Raw genomic sequence first — 27,390 nt, 5'->3', positions numbered from 1 at the left:
TGCTGTATGTCTGCGCGCTTTGAGCCGGCGTCTCACTTTCGCGTCCTCGCAGCGCTTGCCATGTGGATGTACGCGCTCGTGGGCGCGCTCCTCCTCCTGGGCATTTGGAGAGCTTTAGGCACCCGGAGCGGCTCTTCCAACCCTTTCCGAGCAGATTCCAGGCGGCCGCCCGCGCCTCTGGTGACCGACAAAGATGCGCGCAAAAAGGTCCTCAAGCAAGGTAGCCACCGGCCAGCCCCAGCTAGCCAGCCCCGGCGTGGGGCGCTGCCAGGGTGGAAAGGGAGCCCCCCAAAAAAGGGCTGCTGGGTGGGGAATCAAGTGGCGTGTGAACGATGCTCAGTGGTGGTGGGCAGCGCGGGCGTTCTTAACTGCACTCGCCGTGCCAGCCTATGCATCTTTACTCCAGAGTAAAGTATGTTCAATGGGGTTTACTCTCGGGTAATAAGAGAAGGGCTCCTGCTGGTTTCTGTTGCTTCGTGCCCTGTTGAGTTCAGCTCTTGCTTTGCCTGCCAGAGTTCAGCAATCTGGGGAAAAGAATCTGAGTTAGAGGTGCAAAAAATCCTTCCTGCTGCCCCCTAGCTCTTCCTGGACCCTGACTACTGCAAACTTCTCCCCTTGCACAGTCGTAGCCAGGAATTTTTGTCACGGGGGTCAGGCCTTTTGTTGGGGGGGGGGCAGAACCTCAGTTAGCTATGTATTTTTATTGTTTTTTGTTGACTGGGGGGCAGCTGCCCCTCTCTGCCCCCACATGGCTGCCTCCGTGTCCCCATGTCTCACTTTGACCTTAACTCTGCCCAACACTTTGCTCCCACAAGCATCCCCTTGTCACTCTTATCATCCGACACCCCTCCTTAAATCCTTAGACTGACATCCTATCTCGTCTCAAATTCCACACATGCTTCTAGTCCCTACAGGTCACTGGTCTCCCTCACCCCGCTTTCCACTTTTACATGAGCTCCCGGACCTTTGCTCTCGCAATTTGTCAGCACCCTCCGCTGTCCAAAGGTTTCATGGCCTTCCAAGCGTTCCAGGGACTCTCCCGGAATACCACCACTGTGTTCAGCCATGTGGGTGTACGCGCTCGTGGGCGCGCTCCTCCTCCTGGGCATTTGGAGAGCTCTAGGCACCCGGAGCGGCTCTTCCAACCCTTTCCGAGCAGATTCAAGGCGGCCGCCCGCGCCTCTGGTGACCGACAAAGATGCGCGCAGAAAGGTCCTCAAGCAAGGTAGCCACCGGCCAGCCCCAGCTAGTCAACCCCGGCGTGGGGCGCTGCCAGGGTGGCAAACGCAGCCCCCCCCCCAAAAAACGGGGCTGCTGGGTGGGGGATCAAGTGGCGCGTGAACGATGCTCAGTGGTGGTATAGCGAAGGGATCAATCCATTCCTAGGAATGCTTGCAGCGGATTAAAGCGCTGTTCCGTGGGGGCTCCCTGGCTGGCAAGAGAGCACAGGGCCGCAGCCTTAAAAAAAGGTTTTCTTCTCCCTCCCTTTGTTGCTTCGCGCGCTGTTTAGTTCAGGGCTTAGGGGGCTGTCGAGCTTAGTATAGATGGTTATCTCGTGTTTTGCTTGCCAAAGTCCCCAAATTCTGCCTCTTTGGTATTTTCAGTTTAAAAACATGCAATGGGAAAGAGCCACCTCTGTTGGAGACCCTTCCAATCAAAGTTGCCAGTGCTGGGCTAGATGGGAAATAGGCTAACCTGCTTCAAGGCAGCTTCTTTTTGTTGCCTTAGCACTGTAAGTTATATACCACATTTTTCACCATGGAGCTTTTGGTGGTTCTCCCCTCCCCATTTTTATCCTCGCAACAACTTCGTGAGGCAGGCTGCTGTTGAAAGCCACCCCCTGAATTTTACTGCTTTACCTTTAAAAACTAACTACTGTAGTTAAAATCTTCCTGGTTTTGCTCTGTCTGCTAACACTTTCATATTATACTGAATATTGTATATTACACAGATGTAAATAAAGTGATTACTTTCCCATCTAACAGAGGTTTAATTCAGCCAGCACTGAGCCCTTTGAGCTTGTTTGGAGGTTCTAGCAGGGGAGCGCAGCTATCGTATACCCTTGACTGAAGAACGGTACACTCCTTCTATCTGGGAAGGTCGTCCTCTTCCACCGAGCGTGCAGCTTTGGGAGGGACGCACATGAGCGTGCAGCTTTGGGAGGGACGCACATGGAGCGGTGAGGGAGGAAGGGGACACCCGCCTAGCCAGCCAGATCAGCCGAATCAACCCTGGTGATCAATGGGGTGACAGATGTCGCAGCCAGATCGCCCTCACATCCAGCACTGAGCCCTTTGAATGGAAGAGAGAGCTTTAGCCCTATGCAAACTTTCTTGGGAGTTGATACCATTGAACACTGCGTAAGCATGTATGGGATGCTGTTGTACAGCACATGTTTAACTTTCCAACTGGAATCAGTGGGGTGTTAAAATGCTTAGCTTCAATTGGCTTGCTCCCTTGGAGTTCAGTTTGCTAAAGGCTGTTAACTTCATCCCTCTTTCTTTTGATAACTTCTTAATTTTGGCTGGAGAACTTTCTGGTTTCCATCATTTTGCTAAAACTAGTCTGGTTGCTGTAGTGACATTATTACCGGTATTTTTTAATGACATTGAGACTGTAATTTGAAACTGGTGCCAAGACTAGTTTGGGGCGGGGTATACTGGTAAATAATAAATTATTATTATTATTATTATTATTATTACACTGATTTTGGGGGAGCCCAGTGCCAATCAGGACCCTGGCATGGGTGGCAAAGGGTTCAGCCCCCACTGCAGTGCCAAACAAGATCAACTGAATTCCCACTATTGCATTGGGAAGGAAACTCCCATTGGAATGAATGGAAGTGGGGTTGTTGTTGTTGTTGTTGTTTGCCCTGTGAAAATAGCACACATAGGGAGTCTGAGGCTGCAGCAGAGCAAAGGGCTGAATCCTCCTCCTCCCCATACCAGGGTACCAATTTGGGGGGCTGTACCTGCAGTTCATTCACACAATTCCATGAATGGCATTTCATCTTGTTTGATCCTAACTTGCTAACAGTGAGGGGGTCTACTTATTAAAATGAACTAGACTTGGGCAAGGGCGCTAGAGTGTTCAGATGCATATGCTCTAGTTCAGTTGCACAGCACGGAATTCCCAGTGGGCTGTCCCCCTGGTATATATCTCTCCTAAGCTACAAATGGTTACCTCCCAAACACATCTGATAAAATGACACTTTTGTGTCTCCACACACCCCTGCTTTGCCTCCAGGAAATTCCATCATTTATCCTAAGCAAATTGCAGTTGCTGGTAGCTGGGGTGCTTGTGTGTGTGTGTGGTGTGGTGGTGGTGTGTGTATCTCAATCTTCTCTGTTGTGGTGGATCTGAGAGTTCCTACACACAATCTAATTTTGGCTGTGATGTGGCAAATTAGGATAACCAGCAGGAAGAGGTGAGTGGGAGAGGTAGGTCGAGGATTATAGCAACAGGATTACTTCAGAGGTTGGGGGGTCAGGGAGAGAGGTGTGGGAACATGGCAGGGATAGTACATGCCAGATTATGTGGCTTTTAAATTCTTATGCTATAGCCTAATAGCTAGCCTGGCTACATGATACCGTAGGAAGATACTCATGTCTTCTGTGCCTGTCTTCCAGCTTTTTCCAGGGACAAGGTTCCTGACAGCCTGGACGCCATCGTCATTGGAAGCGGCTATGGGGGCCTGGCGGTGGCTGTGATGCTCTCTAAAGCTGGGAAGCGCGTGCTGGTCTTGGAGCAGCATGGGAAGGCAGGGGGCTGCTGCCATACCTTCAACGAGAAAGGTTTCGAGTTTGACGTAGGTAAGGTGACCCCCCACAATCAGGGAGTGGGCCTGAGCAGTTATGACTACGTACATGCAGCGGCGGAGCAAACCGATTGGGCGCCTGGGGTGGCGTTCATGCCCTGTGCCTGGGGGCGGGGCCAGCCGCCCCCAGGGGCTCTATGGGGCCTCTGAGGAGTCTGCCTTCCTCCTCCCACTCAGCCGCCCTGCAGCTGAGGGGGAGGCAACGGGCAGACTGTTTGGGGCAGCATGGAGCCTATGGGTGCCCATGCCACCGCGTCACTCACAGGAGAGACCCGTGGCTCAGGCGCGCTGCAGGCCCTGCGGTGAGTGCCGCCCAGCATTTTGTCACCCCTCTCAGTGATGACACCCGGGGCCAGCCGCATCTACCGCACCCCACCTTGCTACACCCCTGCACACATGTAGGGATGTTGGGGAACCCTCGCAGAAATTGCCGGTGTAGGCTTATTCATTTCCTATCCAGAAAAGAATTGATTCCAGCAAATACCGTTTGCTGCAGTTCAACTCCTGACAAAACTACATTTATCTCGCTGTCTGCTACAGGTGAAATTGGACACAATGTATGTCATCGCTACATTGTCCCCCATCCTTCATTTAAATGCAAAGGAAGCAGAATGCAAATTGCCGGGAAGAAGTCATCAATTATGCAGTGTTGCGTATCATTTGTGGACTAAAAATCAGTTGCTTGTTCCACCCCAACCCCCAAGCAGGCCAACTGTGAAAGATGCACAGCACACACGCACACCCCAGTTCTAAAATTTAGGACCTAATCTCTTTCGTTATCACTTTTCCGTTATGACACTTGACCCATTCATTGCCTTCCAGGGATCCATTACATAGGGCAGATGCAGGAGGACTCTATCCTACGCGTGATGATCGATCAACTCACGGACGGGCAGCTCCAATGGGCCCAGATGGACTCTCCCTTTGATACCGTCATTCTGGGAGATCTTGACAGCTGCAAGAGGTATTACCTGTACAGTGGAGAGAAGGAATATGTCAAAGGCCTAAAGAAGCAATTTCCTGGCGAAGAAGCTAATATTGACAGATTTGTGACGCTTGTCAAGGTAATCATTTTTTTCATTGCGCCTTGGTGAAAGACCTTTGATTTTTTGTTTTATGGCTGCAAAGTCTTAAACCCATTTGTTAGATTAAGTGATATATTTGAACTCAGCAGAGCTTACTTCTGAGAAGGTGTTCAAAGGATTTGCCGTAGATGAACTAAAAAGGTGCCCTAGTTCATCAGAGCAGGGATATTTTTAAAATACAAGTGCATATACAAATTGCAGAAAGCAAGCCACATCTTAAGGGGCAACCCCTCTTCTCTCCAACACAAGGGAAGTGCCCTTGTAAGCTGATGCCTGCTTTGATTGAGGTTGAATCCTAACAAGACGAAAGTACAGTTTGTGGGGGACAGGAGGCGGACAGGTGTGGAGGACTCCCTGGTCCTGAATGGGGTAACTGTGCCCCTGAAGGACCAGGTGCACAGCCTGGGAGTCGTTTTGGACTCACAGCTGTCCATGGAGATGCAGGTCAATTCTGTGTCCAGGGCACCTGTCTATCAGCTCCATCTGGTACGCAGGTTGAGACCCTACCTGCCTGCAGACTGTCTCGCCAGAGTGGAGCATGGTCTAGTTATCTCCCGCTTGGACTACTGCAATGCGCTCTACGTGGGGCTACCTTTGAAGGTGACCCGGAAACTACAACTAATCCAGAATGCGGCGGCTAGACTGGTGACTGGGAGCAGCCACCGAGACCACATAACACCGGTCTTGAAAGACCTACATTGGCTCCCAGTATGTTTCCGAGCACAATTCAAAGTGTTGGTGCTGACCTTTAAAGCCCTAAAAGGCCTCGGTCCAGTATACCTGAAGGAGCGTCTCCACCCCCATCGTTCTGCCTGGACACTGAGGTCCAGTACTGAGGGCCTTCTGGCGGTTCCCTCGTTGCGAGAAGCCAAGTTGCAGGGAACCAGGCAGAGGGCCTTCTCGGTAGTGGCGCCCGCCCTGTGGAATGCCCTCCCATCAGATGTCAAAGAGAAATACAACTACCAGACTCTTAGAAGACATCTGAAGGCAGCCCTGTTTAGGGAGGCTTTTAATGTTTAATCAATTATTTTATTTTATTTTTCTGTTGGAAACCGCCCAGGGTGGCTGGGGAAACCCAGCCAGATGGGCGGGGTATAAATAATAAATTATTATTATTGACGTATAAGTTCACCATCTAAGAACAAAGGACTATTTCTTGCTTTAAAAAGTTATGTGACAGCGCTGAAGCCAGTTTTCCTTTCTCGAAACAATGAAAAGGTAAACCACCGTGAGGTGCAAATATATGTATAAACAACCTTCACATATACAAGGAGATTCAAAAATGTGTGCAAAATCTCATGCTCGCAGTCATAAAAGTCCAGTATAACGTGCAATAATCAAGTCTGACAATAAAGTGCTATGATGTATCATGCGTTCTTATCTCTTCCCATATGTTCTTATCTCATCCGATGGGTGGCCAGCTTCTTGCCCGTTTCACAGGAATGGTTTCCTCAGGGGGCGGACTCGTTCTTAAATAATAAGAAGTTCATATGATGCACCATAAATGCTTATACATTTCTTTAAAATATCATACAGAAATGTTTAAAATTACTCACCAAAGGTTCATGTGTGAAGGCTTAACAAGACTGCCAAAGCTCACAATTCTCAAAGATTGGTAAAATGCAACAGTTGGTTACAAGGTTAAATACAAGGTTCAATCAGTAAATCATTTCAAATCACCAAATCCTTACAAGAAGTACAACACCAGCAACTCTTAAAGATATACAACTGTTAATAATCTCACGAATAGGATAAAAAACATTCCCCACCATATCCTTGAAATTCCTCGTTCATAGAAAGGCACTAAACTCTGCTTGGAGATTTAACCCTGCGGGTGCTAATGAACCGAATCTATGTATCCAGTATGCCTCTTTTTCCTTTCTCAGCTGAATCTACCTCACAAAATGTGTAATCTTAAATAACGCATATATTTACCGAGGTTATCAAAAGTGCCTTTACCAGCTGCAGCAAAAAGGAAGCAGCCTTGGACCCAACATAGAGGCTTCTAAATCCTGGAGGAATAATAATAATAATAATAATAATAATAATAATAATAATAATAATAATTTTTTAAAAAATATTACTACTTGTACCCCCACCCATCCCTAGGTTGTCTGGTTCTGAATATCCACCGTGCCTTCTGAACAAAGGAAGTTCCCTTCTTGGTCCATCTAGTCAAGTATCAAATATTCTGTCTAACAGAAGCTCTCCAGGATCTCGGGTGGGTTGTGGGGGGGGGGCAGTCTTTCCAACCACTTGCTAGCTGCATCACATGTGGTCTTCCGCTCAGCCGTGGCTGTGCTTCTGTTTTGCCGGTTGCTCTACAACCGCTTCTATCTTGCTAGCGAATGCCAAAGTCCTCAGTTCTTGTGCTTGTAACAGTGAGGTCTCATTGTGCTGCGTCTTTCAGGTGCGCATTAAACGCCATCTCTTTTCTCTCTTCCCACCTCTCCTCCCTGCTTTCCCGCCCTCCCGCAGAGAGTCGCCAAAGGGAGCGCCCACATGGCAATTCTGAAAATGCTCCCGATGCCCTTGGTCTGGTTTTTGCACTGCACTGGCTTGCTGGCTTTCATCTCCCCTTTCTTTAGGATGCTATCCAAAACCCTGTCAGAAGTGGCGGCTGAGTTCACGACCAATGCAGACCTGAGAGCAGTGTTCAGTTATATCTTCCCTACCTATGGTAGGTAATGCTGTCCCCTGCTGCCTCAAGGGCATGTGCATCATAAATTTATCATATCAAAGGGCAGTGTTTCTCAACCTTTTTTGGGCCAAGGCACACTTGTTCCATGAAAAATATCACGAGGCACACCACCATTTAAAAAGTTTAAAAAATTAACTCTGTGCTGCCCTATATTGACTATATAATTATGACTGTAAGAAACACTTGCCAATTGCTGTGTTGGTTGCAATCTCCTGTAATAAGGCTTCACAAGCCGCTGATTTCTCTGCCAGCACAATCCTTTGCTCAGCAAGTTTCAGGTTGAGCTCATCCAGCCAGCTTCTTTAAGTTTGTCTAAAACCACCCTCCCGTGGTGGTGGCTGTTGAGAGCTGCGCTCGCCCCGCGTCGTGACCCGGCCGGCTTCCTTTCCGGCGGGTCAGCGCTGCCTATTGGCAGCCGCCAGGCACGTGACAATGCAAATCGCCCTTCTCGTCGCCGCACATTGCGGCACACCAGCCAGCGTCTCGCGGCACACTAGTGTGCCGCGGAACAGCGGTTGAGAAATGCTGTCAAAGGGCAATCCCTTTGCCCCCTTTAAGGGGACTTAAACTTGTAACTGTGGGTGGAACTAGACAATGCAAAAGTATATCAACGTGGCTGCCATTGGAAGTGGTGGTCCTGAGTCTCTTCCTACCCTGGTATCGTTCAGTAAATATCAAAAGCACAACATGTCATTGTGTTGAATTTCCCTGTGCCTACGAATGGCCACAAATGAAGTGTGATAGAAGTGGAGAAGCTCAGCAGGGTAGCATCCTGTTTTTAATTTTTACACTGGAAGCTGAGGGAAAGTGTTGGGCCTAGGCACACCAGCCATTATCCTGGTTAGTTGAAACCAGGTTTTCTTGTCCCATATAAACCAGGAAACTGTTTTAATCTCTGCTTAGTCAGACTATCCCTTTTCTATAGGAGCCTTTTAAAATATGAGTGTATTTTATATGCAAGCTGATGAGGCAGCGGGAGACAGGTAAATATGTTGGATCGATGCTCTTTGTCAGCTTAATAAACTGGCTTCGTATATCTGAACCACCCCTCGAACAGAATGTGCCAGAAAACTTCAGCAAATGAAATAAAAGCTTAGGCAAATAGAAATGTCCCTGGCTGGCCTGAGAGAGGAATCATAATAGGTACCAGGTGAGCCTCCTTAGGAAGAGCATTCCTATAAGCAGGGGCCACAACCAAAAAGGCCTCCATCCTGTTCCCATTTGCCTAACTTCAGATGATAGGAGGGGGCAGAGGAGAGCCTCGTGGGATGAATGTAATGTTTGGGTAAGGAAGTAAAAAAAAATCCTCTAGGAAATAAAAAAGAGGCAGCTTTTATGCAGACACCCCCAGCCCTAAGTCCACAAACGACTATCTTTGATTAGACATGACATTATATATTTTGTGGTACCCTGTGAACTAATATTTTAATGGACTTAATTTCCAAGCTGCTGTGTGTGTAGACTTGGGCCATTCCTGTGTAGACCTTGCTTGGAAAGGACTTCAAGAGTGGGGGGCCCCTAAACCACAATTACAATTTCGGCTTTCTGATTTAATAAGCCTTGTTCTGTGTCTTACAGGAGTTATTCCAGAGAAGTCAAGCTTCCCTTTGCACGCAATCCTTGTCGATCATTTCTTGGAAGGTGCCTGGTACCCTCAGGGAGGTTCCAGTGAAATTGCATTTCACTCCATCCCCATCATTGAACACGCTGGAGGGGCTGTCCTCACCAAGGCACCTGTGCAGAGCATCTTGGTGAACTCGCAAGGAAAAGCCTGTGGTGAGCTCTTCCTCAGAGCTGTTTTAGTAGAGTAGCTGAGAGTCTCTATTTCAAATTCCATCCTGGTCCCAGTGTAGCAGGAGAGAGGAACTTGTGACCCACCCGATGGTGGTGGACTCCAGCTCCCATCAGCACCAGCCATCAAGGCCCATGATCAGAGCATACCTGCCAAGTTCCAGCCTGAGAAATAAGGGACTGGACCGGAAGTAGCAGGCCGGAAGTAGCGCTGCCGCCATTTTGGAACTGGGCGGAGCATGCTCAGAAGCTACTTTTGATGCTGCTCTGCCCTGTTCCAAAATGGCCGCCGCACCAGAAGTCACGCTGCAGCCATTTTGGAACTGGGCAAAGCAGCATCAAAAGTCACTTCTGAGCATGCTCCCCCCAGTTCCAAAATGGCCACCGCGCCAGAATAAACCGAGGGAAAACAAAAAAATCCATTTTTTCGGCTGGGAACAGCTGGAAAAACGGGGGGTTTCCCGGGGAATATGGGAGAGTTGGCAACTATGGATCAGAGGGGATGGGAGCTGTAGTCTAACAAATATATGGAAACCCCAGGTTTTCATGCATTATCGTTTCTGCCATGAATTCACCTGGCTAACTCAGGTAACCTTTGCCACATCTCTCCTTCCCCACCTGCAACATGAGGACAATACTGATCTGTATTAGAGGATTGCTTTGTGGATTATAACAAGAAGATCCAGAGCGCTTTGCATTGTGCCTTAAGCATCCCGTGTAGCCCAAGGAATTGCTGCGTGGATGGGGAAGAAATGGGAAGCCTCAGGGCTTATGTGCAACCCCTTGATCATGCTGCTTTAATTTCTACCCCGAGTGATTCTGGGGCTCTTAACCTTATTTACTTTTCCATGCAAGAGCTCCCTGTTGTAGGAAGCTGCTTTACTGGTCCATCAAGTTCAGGATTGGCTACACCAGGAGAGGGGACCACAGGCCTGGGGGCCTAAGTACTCTTTTCAGGCCGCACACCCCTCACCCCCCCTTGAGTGTTTTTTGTCTGGCTGCTAATGCATGCCTGGATGGAGGGCGCTGTGGTCTAAACCACTGAGCCTCTTGGGCTTGCCAATCAGAAGGTTGGCAGTTCGAATCCCCACAACGGGGTGAGCTCCCATTGCTCAGTCCCAGCTCCTGCCAACCTAGCAGTTCGAAAGCATGCCAATGCAAGTAGATCAATAGGTACCACTGTGGTGGGAAGGTAAACAGTGTTTCCGTGTGCTCTGGATTCTGTCATGGTGTTCCGTTGCACCAGAAGTGGTTTAGTCCTGCTGGCCACATGGCCCGGAAAGCTGTCTGCAGACAAACACTGGCTCCCTCGGCCTGAAAGTGAGATGAGCGCCACAACCCCATTGTCGCCTTTGACTGGACCTAACCGTCCAGGGGTCCTTTACCTTTTTGCCTTATTTAGGAGTCCCTTCTTTTGCTCTGTCTACCATTGGTATGTGCCTCCCATTGGTATGTGCCTCGTCCACCATTGGTATGTGCCTCCCAGGAGGCTGGCCGGAAGGGAATGCAGCCCTTGGGTTGAAAATAGTTCTCTATTCCTACATTGGTTGGCTGCAGCTCTCTTGGCTTAAAGTATTGGCCTCATTTGAATGTGGTTGTAAACCATGGTTGATGGCTTACTATGAACAAGCATGTCTCTGCTTTGTCCCTAGAACAAGCAGAAGTAGCAAGCCATGAAGCTTGTGACGTCTGAATGTTAGATCACATTTGCTTTTTCCCAAAGCAGACCACAATCTGGAGGCCAAGAACACACCTTGGCTTCTAATTGTGATTTGTTCCACAGTCAGCAGGTGAACCATGGTTTACTGTGGCATCTGCATGAGACCATTGTGTATAAGGATGTTTTCTGAGCTCGGCTGCTGGGTGTGGAAAGAGAAGCCTTTAGAGAAGGAATCATCAACATGCTCTTGCTTTCAGCTGCATTTCCCAGGATGCATTTAACTTGCAAAAATTAACATCACTCTGCCGTTTGTCTTGCCTGAAATTTAGGTGTGTCAGTGAGTCTCTTGTGAAGGACAATGGAAGAGGGGAGGCTTTGCACCTTCATGTGAACCAGGGCAATAAACAATCCTACCAAAGCTCTTCCCACCCACATTAAACTTCTCTGAAGGTGTTTAAGCTGCTTACATGCTTAAACCCTCCCTCTTAATTTCACTGAGCCTCTTTTGCCAGTTGAAGGATTGCCTGTAATATTGATTACCCTCCCCAACTCTTCTTCCTCTGACCATCTGCAAAATGAGGGTGACTGTATTGGCGTACTTTGCAAAGTTGCTGTAAAAACTAACAGAAACCCTTGGAACTTGAAGGTGCCACCGAAAAGAAGCATTAAAAAAAAAACTCACCTCCTTACCAGCTTCCACCTATGAATTGTCATTGGTTGAGACTTTTCTGTGATCGGCAGGAAAGGATTTCCTCCCTGCTCTTTGATTAGACCAATCAAAAAGAAACTTTATCTGGTCTGAACACATTTTGATCTTATTTTCAGGTGTAAGCGTAAAGAAAGGTCGAGATCTTGTCAACGTCTATGCTCCTGTTGTGATTTCTGATGCCGGCATCTTTAACACCTATGAGCAGCTCCTGCCAAAGGAATTGCTAGCTTTGCCAGGTAAGAGTACACAGGACAATTTGTGCTTCCATTGTGTAGGTGTATGGAAGGTTTGTAGCCGTGTAGGGGGCCAGATTTTACTAAAGGGAGGGGAAACACAGGTGGCTGTAATGTGGATTGTGTGCATATATTATACATCAAAATCTGAGCACCCCACCGCTACTCTTAAAAGAATCTTTAAGCCGGGATCAGAGGAATTTCTATACTACAGTTTTATCACGCTTGATATTTTACCTACTTACTTACTTAGCCTTATTAGCTGCAAGATTGTGGAAGATCTTACTTCAGCCTGCTATGACTCCTAAGCTCCTCTTTTGTACATTCCTCTGTACATACATTTTTGGCCTGTATTCCTTTATCCTGAATTCTATTCTCCCAATAATTAAAAGCTTGTTTGTACTAAAAATGTTTTTGTGGCTAGCTTAAACCAAGCCTTCAGTGCAAACAACATTTTCGTATGCCCTGGTTTCCGTCTCTGTGTCCCATTGCCCCAGAAGCAGTTTAGTCCTGCTGACCACATGACCTGGAAAGCTGCCTGTGGACAAATGCCAGCTCCCTCGGCCTGAAAGTGAGATGAGAGCCACAACCCCATAGTCGCCTTGGACTGGACGTAACCATCCAGGGGTCCTTTACTTTTAACTTTCCCCCAGTGCTTTCCATTGTGAAAGAAGGTGATGGAAAGGCTGAATAGGGCAGGCAGCTTGAAAAACAAGCCTTGCTATATTTTTGGTTTACCACTCATGGTTTGTTTGAGTGGTAAACCATGACAAATCATGCTATGCGTGTGTGTAGAGTCCTGGAAAACCGTCCAGAGGTCCTTTCAGTGCAATCCAGACCAGTCTTCAGACCTAGCTGTGTCTTAGCCAATTTCTTCCTGTTTTTGCCTATGATAATTTTTCCTCAGATATGTTCTGTTCTATTATTTCCTCCTTCTTAGTTATCCATCCACAGCATTGAAACAGGAATGTTTGTCCATTTTGATACTGTGAGAAAACATACTGTAGGTCCTACAACTTTCACCTGATAGGGCCTAAACTGAAATGGTTACACCAACCTCCTAGAATTCTCTGCAGGTTCTGGGATCTACTGCATATATAACACTTGGCTCTTCAATAGCTAACATTTTGCATCTCTGTAAGACCTTGGTCCATTTTGGATTCAGTGCATTCCCTGGGTTGCTCCACCTAGTCTGCTTTGCAGGACTGTGTATTCTATCACCAAAAGTATCCAAAGTGCCTATTATATAACTAAAGATCATAAAAGATGCAGTAATAAAATGACCAAGCTATTGCAAGTTGGAATGAAATGACAGTAGAGGGCTCACCTAAAAGACTTCACAGGCCTCCCTTTCCAAGTGCTTGACAGAATTTGAAACACTGTGGATTTTAAAATATTTTATTTACCAAAATGTATATATCACTTATGTCAGGGTTGTTAAGACTACTCCTGAGTAATGACCTTCCACATACTTGTCTTTCAAAAGTCTTTATTGGTGCACATTGTTTACAGCAGGCATCCCCAAAACTTCGGCCCTCCAGATGTTTTGGACTACAATTCCCATCTTCCCTGACCACTGGTCCTGTTAGCTAGGGATCATGGGAGTTGTAGGCCAAAACATCTGGAGGGCCGCAGTTTGGGGATGCCTGATTTACAGTGTAGTGAGCTGTCGGTTTCATGTCTTCTCATTCCGTATCAGAATCCGGCACTGCCCCTTTTCGCGACTTTGACCAACATAAAAGCCTCGGGACAGTGAATCTCCTCCCCTTTCTCCTCCTCCTCAATACCGGTTTTGGGGGGAAGGGTCTACGGTCTGCCTTCTCCCTGTCCACCCTTCCCGCCTCTCTCTCTTCCTGCCTGTGGAGTAGGGGCTCTCCAATGTCCAATGCTGCCAGAGCCCTGGCACTCCTTCTCCGTCTCCTGACTCACCCCTTCAGACCCCGCGCTTTCATGACTGCTTGGAGACGGGCTGCTCCTGATGAGAGGGCGGGGTTCTCTATAATCCCTCCCCCTTACATCCTACTACAGGGATAGGCAATCTAAGGCCCATGGGCCACAAGCAGCCCACAGGGGTCATTTAACCGGCCCACGAGTTGCCCTGAACTGAACCACCCGCTCGGCGAGTCCCCACGTGCTGTGCTAAAATGGCGCGGTGCGCGGACTCACTTCTGTGGCGCCAAAAATCGCGTCTATGCAGACACAGACACCGGAAATCATGTCTACGCAGATGCCAGAAATCGCGGGCATGCGTGCTCACACACAATCCAGCCCACGGAGGAATCTCCGCTAGAGTGAACTGGCCCAGGCAAGGTAAACCTTGCTGACTGCAGTTCAACAGGTGATTCCCAGGAACCAGGAACCCTGTAAAAGAAAATAAACTGCAAAATTGGTACAATGGAGTACTAGAATGGTTTGCCTTGGTGTGCCACATTTTTCCTAGGCTTCCCCCCTCCCCCCAGTTATCTTCTGATTTTAACTATTTTAATCTGCTGCTGTTCAGAATTTTGTGTTGCTGCTTTTCAAAAGCAAAAAGTATGTTTTAGTTGAAAAGTGGGACAGAAGTTCTAGAATGCCATGTTCCTGCTTGCCCTCTGATCCCCACTATCAGAGGCTTCGGGTCAAAGGACTCAAATTATGGGGCCAATTCATAAGGGATGAAGGTGGGGTAAATATGAGATGAATTTATGCATTGGCTTGAATGGGATTCAACTTTTCCAAGACTCTAATAATAATATGTGTGGTTTTTCTTTCAAAACGGCCAATCCTCTGTTTCCCTAGCACAATCCTTCTAAATCTCACGAGAGTTTTTCATACTACCAGTATGCCCTGGAAGGATCAAATTGTAAGCAAATTTTAATAGCTTTGAAAGAAAGCTCACGTGTTGCTTCTGAGGCTCTTGATATATGGTAAACACAGTGTTGAATAGAAAGATTTCCTTTAACAAATGAACCTGAATGAAAGGGGGAAAGGCTGCCAAGTGCTTAACATGAGCTGTACAATGTTGGGTAGTGCAGAGCATTAATAATAATAATAATAATAATAATAATAATAATAATAATTTATTATTTATACCCCGCCCATCTGGCCGGGTTCCCCCAGCCACTCTGGGCGGCTTCCAATAAAACACTAAAATACAGAAATCCATCAAACATTAAAAGCTTCCCTAAACAGGGCTGCCTTGAGATGCCTTCTAAAGGTCTGGTAATTGTTGTTCTCTTTGACCTCTAGTGGGAGGGCATTCCACAGGGTGGGTGCCACTACCGAGAAGGCCCTCTGCCTGGTTCCCTGTAACTTGGCTTCTCGTAGCGATGGAACCGCCAGAAGGCCCTCGGAGCTGGACCTCAGTGTCCGGGCAGAACAATGGGGGTGGAGACGCTCCTTCAGGTATACCGGACCGAGGCCGCTTAGAAGTTACAGGTAATTTAAAAGTTACAGGTAAAGCTTCAGGTTTTTAAGTAATCTAAAGTGGGACAGGCAGCCCAAAAGCCAGGATGGCTTACAATAAGCTTATGATTGACACATGAGGAAAAGCGATGGGGAGGGAAGAGGGAGGAAAGCAAGTTGAGGCACCGGTTCTTATAATGACCAGCCAGGATAGAAACAGTTCAGGAAGCCTGAACTCACAGTTCAGGAAGCCTGAACTCACAGTTCAGGAAGCTGCTACTAGGTAAAAGTTCGTGGAAGACCAAAGGTCTTTTCCCACCTTAATTAAGCTGTTAAAATGAGGGACATTAATCAAGAGTGGACTTTTGTGTGACAGGACCATGAACTTAGTTTGATTCTAGTACCGAAAACAAAATCCTCAGCTCAGAGTGCCCTGTTCTATGTCTTATGCACCTGGCTCTGGTTGGTACCGTAAATCTTGGAGTTCTTCTAGAGAAACAAAAAGACGTAGTTCTGACAAGTCTGAAGTCTGTCCACCATTAATCTAAAGAACCCCCAAGAAACCTATCCCACACCAGAAAACACTGAGTACTAAATATATATTATGCCACATGCTCCCTGAGCTTTTCATAGATGGTCTGAGCATCAAGTCAGCAAAGTGTGTTACAGTAGATATTTTACAGGCAATCGATAGATGTAGTACTACAAAACTCAAAAGTGCCAAAGTCAAATACATGCTTGGGTGACAGCCAATGTTGTCATGCTTAGAGCAGTCCTACAGATGTCAGTGAACTTCAGTTATCCCTTTATATTGAATGACCTATGCTCAGTTAGTTTTTTTCACTCTATAACTTTAATACTAATACACTGTGCTGTGTGTCTGAAGCATCTTGTGTAAGTTATACATTCGTCTTTGGTTCAGTTGTTGTAATTGCAAGTTGCTTTATTGATAATAGTTAAAGAATAGTGTTTCCTTTTGTCTTTCTTTGCTTGTCTTTTTGTTTTTAGAGAACGTTGGCCAATCCCATCCATTCCAACCATGGCCCTGCCTAAGAAAAATACACAATACTACGCTGATCGTGCAAAAGGGGGTGGAGAACCTGCAGTTCTTCAGGTGCTGTTAGGACTTTGGCTCCCAATAGCCCCAGTCAGCATGGTCAGTGATCAGGGATGATGGGAGTTGTAGTCTAACAACATCCAGAGAGCTGCAGGTTCCTCAACCCTGATGTAATAAAAAAAATTAATTTGCCCTTACTCTGAACTTTACCTTACACTATTCTCCAGCGAATAAAATTAATAGGTATGCTATATAATACCTGGTGGTGGTGGTGGTTGTAACATAAATATTCTTCCAAACGTCACTGAAAATCTGCTCCTTGTAACATCTTGGCCACGCCCTTTACAATTTGCAATACTTGCATATAGGGGCAGAATTCAGTAAAGGATTCCATTTGTTTTCAAGGATATTGATATCTAGATTGAGAGATGCACAAACCTGTTTAATTAGTGCAATGTTTGAAAGCAGCAGATACCTTTTTCTTAAAAGTAAAAAATAACCCTGTATTTTATTGAATGAACAGCCACACACCTAAGAGGATTTGAGTCTCCTTCACGTGAGTTCCTGTGGCAGCAGTTGTTTATCCTTGACAAAGAGAACTTGAGGTGAAAAGTTGACACAAGATAACAGGAGTCCTAGTGAACTCCTGCAGAGTTCTTAAACAGTAAAAAAATTAACTTGAGGTGTCTAAGGCTAATGGGAGATTTAACTTGACCTACTATGTCACCTTGATTCTGTGATTAACTTTTAGCAGGAGATTATGGACCTGCTCACGCAAAACCATTTACCCTCAGTCAACCTCCCTTTCAGAGAGCCACTCCTGGAATTATCCCTTTTTCAGGAGTAAAAATGGTTTCGACCAAATAGGAGTCAAGATATGAGACAATCATTGAAATGAAGTGTTCCTCTAGGACACTTGGAGAACAATTCTGAATTGCCGATCCACTTTAATATTCCAATAGTTCAGAGGTTTCCATGAACTGAAAATTGGAATGTTGAATTAAATTAGGTTAAGTTTATCACAGTGAAGTAATACTGGGGGGAAATAAAGCAAGGTACAGGAAACTTTCTTATTCCACCCATCAATCAATCAATCAATCAATCAATTCTTCATTGTGGTCCAAAGACCCACAAATAGATTGCAATATGATAAAAACACATTAAAAGCACACATACTATTTGGACAATGAATAAAACTAGGCTTGTTTTAGACTTTTATCTAATACAAAATACTCTCTGATACTGACCACCTCAGAAAGAAAGTTGACAATTACAAGAGATAACGCTGGGAATCTTATTTCTAATAGGTACCTAACATAGAATTTTGCAGATAGGAAACTTTCTTATTGTAAATAAGGAGCCTAACCAAGTAAACTGGCAAAAATGTATAAATCTAAATCGAGTAAGTGTTGGAAATGTAAAAAGAAAGAAGGTTCTTTTTTATCATGTGTGGTGGTCTTGTAATAAGGTTAAAGCTTACTGGGAAATGATATACAATGAATTCTTTTGGGACTTAGGGGGACAGAACTACCTAAATTGTATAGAAATTTATTTATGTATGCTATGCTACAACAGCAGCAAGAATGCTACTTGCCCCAAAGTGAAAAGAAGCAGAAGTCCCAGCAAAGGAACAATGGATACAAAAACATATGGAATATGCAGAAATGGCGAAATCAAGATAACAAACTTTTTATAAAAGAATGGAAATGGTTTATTGAATATTTACAGATAAATTGCAAACATAAAAACATTGGCAGTATTATTGTAATAACCTGCAGTTTCATAAGAGTATATATTTAAAGTAGATAATTAAACGAGCACATTAAATGAACTTGGATATGTAGAAGAAACTAAAAAAATAAATTTAAGGAACCGCAGAAAGAGGGGGAAGAAATTCAAACTTTGAAACATTTTTTAAAATGTTTTTTATTAACTTTTCATTACAACACGCACGCACACAACACTTAAGAAACAAACTAAAAAAAAACACAAAACAAATGACAAACATACAGTGATGTCTCGCAAGACGAAATTAATTCGTTCCGCAAGTCACTTCGTCTTGTGATAATTTCGTCTTGCACGGTTTACCGCAGCAAAAAAACAAACAAAAACACCGCCAAAAACTTCATCTTGCGAAGCGCAGCCATAGAAAACTTCGTCTTGCGAGTCACCAAAAACATGTATGGAAGTGAGAGCTCGACCATAAAGAAGGCTGATCGCCAAATAATTGAAGCTTTTGAATTATGGTTTTTCGTTGCGCAAGGCATTTGTCTTGCGAGGTACCACTGTATAGCCATAAATCCTTACATATGGACTTATGTTACCCTATTTTCTCTTTCCGATTCTTATTCTATTCTAATAGACTTCCTTCCTCGTTAAAGCAGTTCTGGTTTCGTGTTTGATAAACTGTTTCTTTCTCATTTCATCATTTCTACCCTTCTCCTTTTTAAAAAATATAAAATAACTTTATTGATTTCTTCATTAAAAACATACATAAGAAAGAAAAGAAAAAGGGAAAAAAGAAAACACATACGTAAACAATATAAACAACATAACATAACTGAAAAAATTTTAAAGTAAACAAAATCTCCAAACATCTTGCAAAGAATTAAACTTAAATTATAACATAACCAATAATAAGTGAATGAATAATGTTAAATAATGAATTATGTTAAATAATAATATTAAATAATAATATAACAAAAAAAACTTAAAGTGAAACAACATTAATAATTAACCCCCTTGTTCCCCACACCCCCCTTCACCACTTATGACTTCCAGCCTCTCCTATATACTGATTTATGTTACCTTATTCAGTTGCATACTTATTCTATCAATCTTTTCCTTTTTTCTTTTTTGTGCCTTTCATACCTCTGCCATAAGATTCGCTTTTTCTATCTTTTTCTTGAAATATAATTTGAATGGTTCCCAATCATTTCCAGCTTTTTCCTCAGTTAACCCTTTCATTCTTCCTACTTTAACTGCTAAATTTTGGTAATTTGTTAATTTCATTTCTACCCTTCTCCATATACTATGCTTGTAGACCATAATTTGTTTTGCAAAAATTACTCAAAGCAAGTCCGGGTTTTGATTTGGGGGAACTGTTTTTTAAAAGTAATTTCTGTACACTCCCCATTCTTTTTGAATTTTTTTTGTTAGACTGTTCCCTAATTGCATCCGTCATTTTTGCCAATTCAAGATAATCAAATAATCTTGTCTTGCCACTCTTTTTTTTGTTGGTACTGTTTCACTTTTCCATTTTATTATTATTATTTTTGCAATTAATATTCTTGCTGCCGATGATGCATAAAGGAATATTCTCTTATTTTCATTTGGATTGCTAATATGCCCAATAAAAAGGCTTCTGGTTTCTTTATAAAAGTTTGTTTAAATATTTTTTTTCAACTCCGCATAAACAGTATCCCAGAAGCCCTTAATTTTGTTGTCAAACTTTGAAACGTTAAATTGATTGTAAAACTAATGAAATGTATAAACTTGAAAAGTATATAAAAAAAACTAAGATGTAAATAAGGAGAACGAGTTGGGCAGTTGCATCCCAAGGAGGGGTTAAAAGTTACCTTCACATGGCACAGGTCATACAGCAAAGGTAAGAGATGGAAATTAATGCTTGGCAGGAGGAAAAGCTAGTGATGTTTCATAAAAGGTAAAGGTAAAGGGACCCCTGACCATTAGGTCCAGTCGTGACTGACTCTGGGGTTGCGCGCTCATCTTGCATTATTGGCCAAGGGAGCCAGCGTATAGCTTCCAGGTCATGTGGCCAGCATGACAAAGCCGCTTCTGGCAAACCAGAGCAGCACATGGAAATGCCGTTTACCTTCCCGCTATAGCGGTTCCTATTTATCTACTTGCATTTTGATGTGCTTTCGAACTGCTGGGTTGGCAGGAGCTGGGACCAAGCAACGGGAGCTCACCCCGTCACAGGGATTCGAACCGCCGACCTTCTGATCAGCAAGCCCTAGGCTCAGTGGTTTAACCACAGCGCCACCTGGGTTGGCTTAAGAATGTTGCTTTTGCTCCAATTTCCCAATCTAAGATGCCAAATGGTGCTGTTTTGATTCATAATTTTACTTCTAGAGCTTACCTGCCTTGTCTTCCCCCATTTTCCTTCCCTCTGTTGGTCGTTGGGCAGGTGTTCAGAACCAGCTCTCCATGATCAGCCATGGCATAGCAGGAATCAGCCTCTTCATCGGACTCAAAGGTTCCAACGAAGAACTGGGATTTGAAGCTAAGAACTACTACATCTACCGACACAACAACCTCAGTGAAGCGTAAGGTGTCACTTTGCTACCAAAGCAGCTAAGAGTTAGGGAAAATTCGAAATCTATTTGACCACAGCGATATGTGGGTGAAGAGAACCTTCTCTCAACTTTTGGATCATATGGCCAAAATTGTAGAAGTTATATCCAGGATGACATCACACTTGGCTCATTCTTCAGTATGCATGAAACCAGTGCTTTTTTTCTTTAAGAAAATGTTTAGGGGTACTCTCGTTTTCCTACTCATATTGAAACATTTCCCCTCAATGAGGCCAAACTTGGAATCACAAAATGTTTAGGGGTATGCGTACCCCTGCGTGCCCCCAGAAAAAAAGCACTGCATGAAACCAAAATGACCTAGGAGTTTCCTAATGAGGAAATGAAAATTTGGGGACTTTTTATTTGAGGGGGGGGCGAAGGAATAAAGTGACCCAAGGAGGGGTAGGTAGTGAGAGAAGTCTGCCAGTGGACTTTTCTATCCGTCACTCAGTAGATCCGATTAGCAGGAGACAAAAGAAAATGCTTTTTCATTTATTGGATAGCTAAACTATGGAATTAATCAGGCAACAATGTGGTGTTGTGGCCGCTAACTTTTTAGAAGGTCGTTTTTTCTGATAGATCTTTTTCAATAACCTCTAAGTGGCTTTTGGCTGTTGGCTACTGTGTCCATAGCTCCTTGTCTGTAGAAAAAGCACCTGAAATGACCTTGCATGATGGCTTTATGGAGTGGGCCTCTATGGTAGGTGCAGAACTAAACTTTAGCACTCTAAATTCTAATTCTCTTGACTGTATTCGGATTGGGTGGATCTGAACGGAATTTTCAAAACTTTCTCCTGGTTCAACACATTTTTAATTTATTTTTAACTGGCTGTGAAAATGGTATATCTGAATTGGTAAGCACAAGTGCTCTGAGATGTTTCCTCCTGGAGCCTGGTACAGATTTTTCTTCTTCTATGCTTACACTCCAAAGGAATGTAGCTTTCATCGCAGCACAACATGCTTTCCCCCCAAAGACATTCAACAGTGTACACTGCCCCCACCTGGCTTTTCCCTTGTGGGAGACTGAAGGGAGGGCCTAAAAATTTAGGCCAGCCAAAAGTTACAAGCCCCAGAAATTGTAGACACCTTCAACTCTCTCAAGCTTTTTCCTCTCTCCAGCATTAATAGTATAGTTTGATAATTTGTACACTTTATGAAGTCAAGGTTCAGAGTAAGTCTTCTTTCTTGATAGGTTTGTTACTTACTTTAATTGTTCGAGAGAAACCGCTCCAGAGAATATTCCCTTGCTATACATTGGTTCTCCATCGGCTAAGGACCCCCTCTGGGAGAAGAGGTACCCAGGTATGGGTGCTGTTTGAACCAGCAATGCAACATTGTGTTTCTTAAGGGGTGGGAGGGAATGGAGCCCAGAGCTGGGCAACCTGTGGCCCTAAAGCTACGTGCAAATCTTAGCTTGGAATTCTGGAATAGCCTGGAATGAAAGGAGGAGGGGAGGAAAAGAGAGAAAAGGTGCCCCACCTGCTTTGGCTTGCGGTCCTGCCCACAACTTGAACTCACCCACTGCCAGTGAGCAGCCCCTATGAGATTGTCCTCAATGGGGGGGGGGAGTTCTCTTCCCTCGACACCCTACCCCTACCCCAAACTACCATAGACGACAGAATCTTGGAAATGCAGAGAGCAATCTAAAGGAGAGTGGATCTTAGGATCCAGAATCATGCTGGGCCCATGACTTACTTTGTTAAAGGGTTTGGATTTGACGTAGGGTGATGGGCTTGAGATATGAATCATGAATGGACTGGAATACCAGATCAGGGAAACAAGGCGGCGTAGTCACAAAGGCCAGATACCAGACTGAACAGTTGGGTCACTGAGTGAGGCCAATACGATTTGTTCAGATAGCCAAACCAGACTAGGAGGAAGAACTTTATATGCCTCTCCATTGGGCTGTGAAGTCAGATAGCCAATTTCAGGCTAGCTGACAGTCTTCAGGTCAATACAGCTTGGGTTGCTGGCCAGAGGACCCAGAGTGCTGATGGTTGTATGAGATGAGGTGTCACAGAATGCCCAGGTTTGTGAGACGCGCACCCTCGACACCTGCCAAATCTTCTGCAATAAACTGGGGTGGTAAGATGTCCCTTTGTGGCAACCACATTACTAATGAAACGCTTTGTGCTCTTTTCATTATAGGCAAGTCCACTCTAATTGTCCTGGCAGTTGCAAAATATGAATGGTTTGAGGAATGGAAGGAGGAAAAGGTTACTAAGAGGGGAGCGGAGTATGAGGCCTTCAAAAACTGTTTTGTGGACAACATAATGGAAACGGTTCTGAAATTTTACCCTCAAATAAAAGATAAGGTAAGGGCGCTCCTTGTCTTACACCATCAGTTGTGCAAACAGCAGCAAACAAGGAACTTCTCAGCTCTCTTTAAACAATTTCTAGCATGGTGTTTTAGAAATTGTTTGCACATAAAGTCCTAGATCTGACATAGCCTAAGGATAGTGCTGCCCCCATCCTTTTGAGGTCAACTGAGGTTAGAGACATTAAAGGTAAAGGTACCCCTGACCGCTAGGTCCAGTTGCAGAGGAGTCTGGGGTTGCGGCACTCATCTCGCTCTATAGGCCAAGGGAGCCGGCATTTGTCCGCAGACAGCTTCCAGGTCATGTGGCCAAAATGACAAAGCCGCTTCTGGTGAACCAGAGCTGCACACGGAAGTGCCATTTACCTTCCCGCCAGAGCGGTACCTATTTATCTACTTGCACTTTGACGTGCTTTCAAACTCCTAGGTTGGCAGGAGCTGGGACCGAGCAAAGGGAGCTCACCCCGTCGCGGGGATTCAAACCGCTGGCCTTCCGATCAGCAAGCCCGAGGCTCTGTGGTTTAGACCACAGCGCCACTCGCGTCCCTCATTAGTGACATTACTGATAGCTTATTCAGCAAGCTCATAAGATCAGCTAGGGTTCAGGATGAGTGTCTCTGTCCTTTTGTTATTCTCTTAGAAGCAAGGCTTGCCTTCTACTATTCATTATACTTTCTGTCTATCTGTTGCTTTTGCTCCGTTTCCATTTTTCTTCTTAATTTAAAGCCCCAAGGTTTCTTAAGGAGATGGTACAGTTCCCGAGATGTTCTGGCCCCAAACTGTGAACAGTTCGGGACCAGAACATCTCGACCAAGTTTAAAATACTGTAGCAGCAAGAAGATTGCAAAAGTCAAGATGGACTAGGAGCAAAACGTTGCAGTGTGGAATGTTCCCATTCAGAGCACCAGCCAGCCATGCTGATTTTGGTGATATTCTTTATTTTATTCCACTTAACCCCTTCCCAACAGACAGGCTGCAATCCCACTGAGCATATTCCCTGTCCTCCCTGTGCTCTCCTTAAATTCTTTTAAAGTTTCCCCCTGATCCTACTGAATAAATAACAATGAACCTCCCTGGCCATTTGATCTCTTTCTCTGAACAGATTGAGTATGTCTCTGCGGGAACTCCTCTCACCAATAAGCACTACATAGCTTCTGTCCAAGGAGAGATGTATGGTGCAGATCACAGCATCTCCCGCCTCCAGGTGGAAGTCATGGCCACAATACGCCCTCAGACCCCTGTCCCAAACCTCTACCTAACAGGTAAACGCTACTTACTTACCAATTCCAGCCTGCCACAACCCTTCACTGTTAGTCTTATTTAACTTCTTTAGCCTGTCCCATCCCGAGTGCATAGAATAGATGAAGTTTCTGCACTAGTCTTGACTTTGAAAAATAAGGGTTGTCTATTCAGAGTAGGCCCATTGATGGGCAGGGTTCACCTAGGCTCATTAATGGCCGCTCACCAGGTCCCGACAGTGGGCGACATTTGTGGCCCGGCGCACAGCCCCGCCATCTTCTTGGAGCCATGATGGAGAGGTGGGCTGTTGCTTCACCCCCTGGGCTTGCCATGGGGAGCTCTGGGTTCCCACCAAACCCAGGTGCTTTAAATCGGCCAATCCGTGGTGGGCCGGTGGGGGAGCTAGAGGCGTGAACCGAGCGAGCACAGACTTTGCCTTAGGCAGGCCTAACAGAGTACACCTGACTGTGCTGGGGAATGAACATTGGTTGCAGGCTGTGAAGCAGGGCCTCCAGGATTGGTTGGCAGCCGTCTGTTTTTTTGTGGTTTCAGTTGTAGGTAGTCTTGGTGGCCAGATCACAAGTTCGCGGTCTCGGGTGGTGCTTTTAAGCCTAGGGCAGAATCCTTTAATCCAGGCACGTCCAACAGGTAGATCGTGATCTACTGGTAGATCACTGGATGTCTGTGGTAGATCACTGGTAGATCACTGACTCCCCCCCCCAAAAGAAGCTCAAGAACTTTGGCTCCCCTAAAAAATGCTCAACATTTTAGCCCTTCACCTCCCAAAAAGAGGGCTTTCCTCCCACCTCAGAAAAGCTCTACAACTCTGACCTGAACCCCTAAAAATGGACCTTCCTCCTTCCTAAAAAATCTCAACAACTTTGACCTGAACCCCTAAAAAACGGGGCTTTCCTCCTCCCTAAAAAAAGCCAGTTTTTAACTCTGTGAGTAGATTGCAGTCTCTTCGGAGTTGGCCACCCCTGCTCTAGTCCATCATCCAATAATAAATGGGGTGGCGTGGTGACACACCCCCTCCGGTAGCAGCAATAACAGGATCCACATTAAAGAGGATAGTAAGGGGAGTCTATGGCCACGGGCATATAGTGGTGGGTTACAGAACTCCGATAAGCAACTTGGAATGGGGGCCAGCTGTGTAAACGCACATTTCGCAGTGTCCCCATATTCATGACTAACCCTGTCTTGCCTCAGACCCCCACCGGAGGACTGAGAGGGATACACGCCCAATGCCTAAGAAAAGGTTTTCCTACATCTGAAATTAATAAAAATTGTGTTCATTTTAATCCCAATTATGTGTCATGTGTTTTCATTGATGTGTGGTCTGGCTCCCAGGAGAGGGGGGGGGCGCGGGTCTACTCTAAGTGGAGCTTGGGAACAAAAGCTACATTGGGGGGCATTCTCTTCCTCCAGCCTTGTTGCCCTAGAGGTGCAGATGAGTGAATGAACTGGCAAAGGAAGAATGGGAATTAACCCAAGCAGATATTGCTGGCCATTTCCCCTAAGCCACGCCCACCTGCTCCACACATGACATGATGTGACATGAGGGGAGGACCAAGTAAAGATGCAACTGCAAAGGAACTACTAGGAGCCTTAAAGTGCCTAATGCAAGCCCTGTGGGATTTGTCTTGCTCAGGAGCTGCCGGTCAGAGATCTTGAGTTCAGCCAAATCCTGGTGCAGAGAGGGGCTTGCAGTAGGGGCTGAACTTAATTTCTCTAAATGTGAATCACCTGGTACCTGGTGTCTGTCTGACCCACCTGTCAAAGTGGCCCTCGTGGAGTGGGAAAGCTTTGGGTGCTTGATCCAATTCCCCACCCCTGAGCTATAGTGTACCCAAAGCCATTGCTTCTTTGTAGAAACAGCGCCCACTTTTTCCTTGCTTCACAGCAGAAGTACTTTGGTGAGTTTAAAGCAAGTGGCTTTCCTCTACGATTGCAGATGTAGCAATGCCATCCCTATACAGTGGTACCTCTGGTTGCGAACGGGATCCGTTCTGGAGGTCCGGCTGCATCCCGAGGAATTTGCAACCAGAGGTGCTGCTTCTGCACATGCGCGCGGGGTGAAACCCAGAAAAATACTTCCGGATTTGCCGCATTCGCATCCTGAAAGATATTGATATAGGATAGTATCATTGACACTTGTGCCACCTAGTTTAGATGTTAAGCCGACTTTGTTTGTTTCCTTAGATTCAGACCGTCAGCATCTCATACTTAGAGTGCAGGGGACCTCGAGAGTTACATCTTTATAACTTTATCTAATGCAGTGCTGCATTGATTACTTTTTTCCCCAGGAGTACAATTTTTAAAACCCCTCTTGTAAAGTTAGAAGACACTTTCAGTCTGGAGGGACAATTTCTCCCTAGTCCCTGGAATAGCAGGAAGCCACTCCCAAAGGTTAGGTCTTGTTCAAACATGAAAGTGGCATATTAAACTCGATTAGAAAAATAGAATGAACTAGGTCTTGGGGTGTCTGGGTTTCTTTTTAAAGTTGCCTGATCTTTCTGTGTGTCCCTTTCTTAGCTTTTCCTACCGGCTATACAAGTGCCTTAAGGGGTTTCTGCAAGTGACCTTCTGCATAATATAACTCAGCTGCACTTTGCAGCACTGGGGTGCTCTCCCAAACAACATTCCTGGCTATTGACAAGAGGGGTGGCAATGAGGAAAAAGATAGTCAAGAGTAAAGACTGACAAGAGGCAATTATGCCCATGCTCTCTGTCCGTAAAGCATGAGACTCTTAATCACAGGGTTGTGGGTTTGAGCCCCATGTCGGGGAAAAGATTCCTGCATTGTGGGGGGCTGGACTAGATCACCCTTGTGGTCCCTTCCAACTCTACGATTCTATGACTCCTTGTCTTTGTTTCCCCCTGCCAGGTCAGGATGTCTTTGTTGGTGGCTTTCCAGGAGCACTTCATGGAGCCATTGTCTGCGCTTCTGCTGTCCTGAAGCGTAATCTCTACATCGACATCATGTGGTTATACGGAAAAATCAAAGCCAACGGTGCCAAGAAGAAAAACTGAGCCTTCAACCTCCACCTCAGAAAGAAAATTTGCTCCTCTTTCTATGTA

The 27,390-nt window shown here is 45.4% G+C and overlaps 1 protein-coding gene across 2 annotated transcripts; it reads left to right on the top strand.

The window, feature by feature from the left end:
* LOC118097112 (all-trans-retinol 13,14-reductase) lies at nt 1-27,390 on the top strand. 2 transcript variants are annotated; one of them, XM_035139724.3, is made up of 11 exons: nt 1-220; nt 3,630-3,812; nt 4,640-4,881; nt 7,381-7,582; nt 9,182-9,379; nt 11,880-11,999; nt 20,588-20,726; nt 21,946-22,055; nt 22,902-23,068; nt 24,173-24,332; nt 27,197-27,390. In XM_035139724.3, the coding sequence occupies exons 1-11, from the start codon at nt 7-9 to the stop codon at nt 27,340-27,342; spliced, it is 1,881 nt and encodes a 626-aa protein (XP_034995615.2). In that variant the 5' UTR covers nt 1-6; the 3' UTR covers nt 27,343-27,390. The 2 variants fall into 2 exon arrangements, with proteins under 2 accessions (XP_034995615.2, XP_088513670.1); XM_088657544.1 differs by lacking the exon at nt 1-220 and adding an exon at nt 1,066-1,225.

This window comes from Zootoca vivipara, chromosome 14, assembly GCF_965207765.1.
Source record: "Zootoca vivipara chromosome 14, rZooViv2.hap1.1, whole genome shotgun sequence".
NCBI lineage: Eukaryota > Metazoa > Chordata > Lepidosauria > Squamata > Lacertidae > Zootoca > Zootoca vivipara.
The sequence above is the reverse complement of the archived record's forward strand: the minus strand, read 5'-3'. Positions and strand labels throughout refer to the sequence as shown.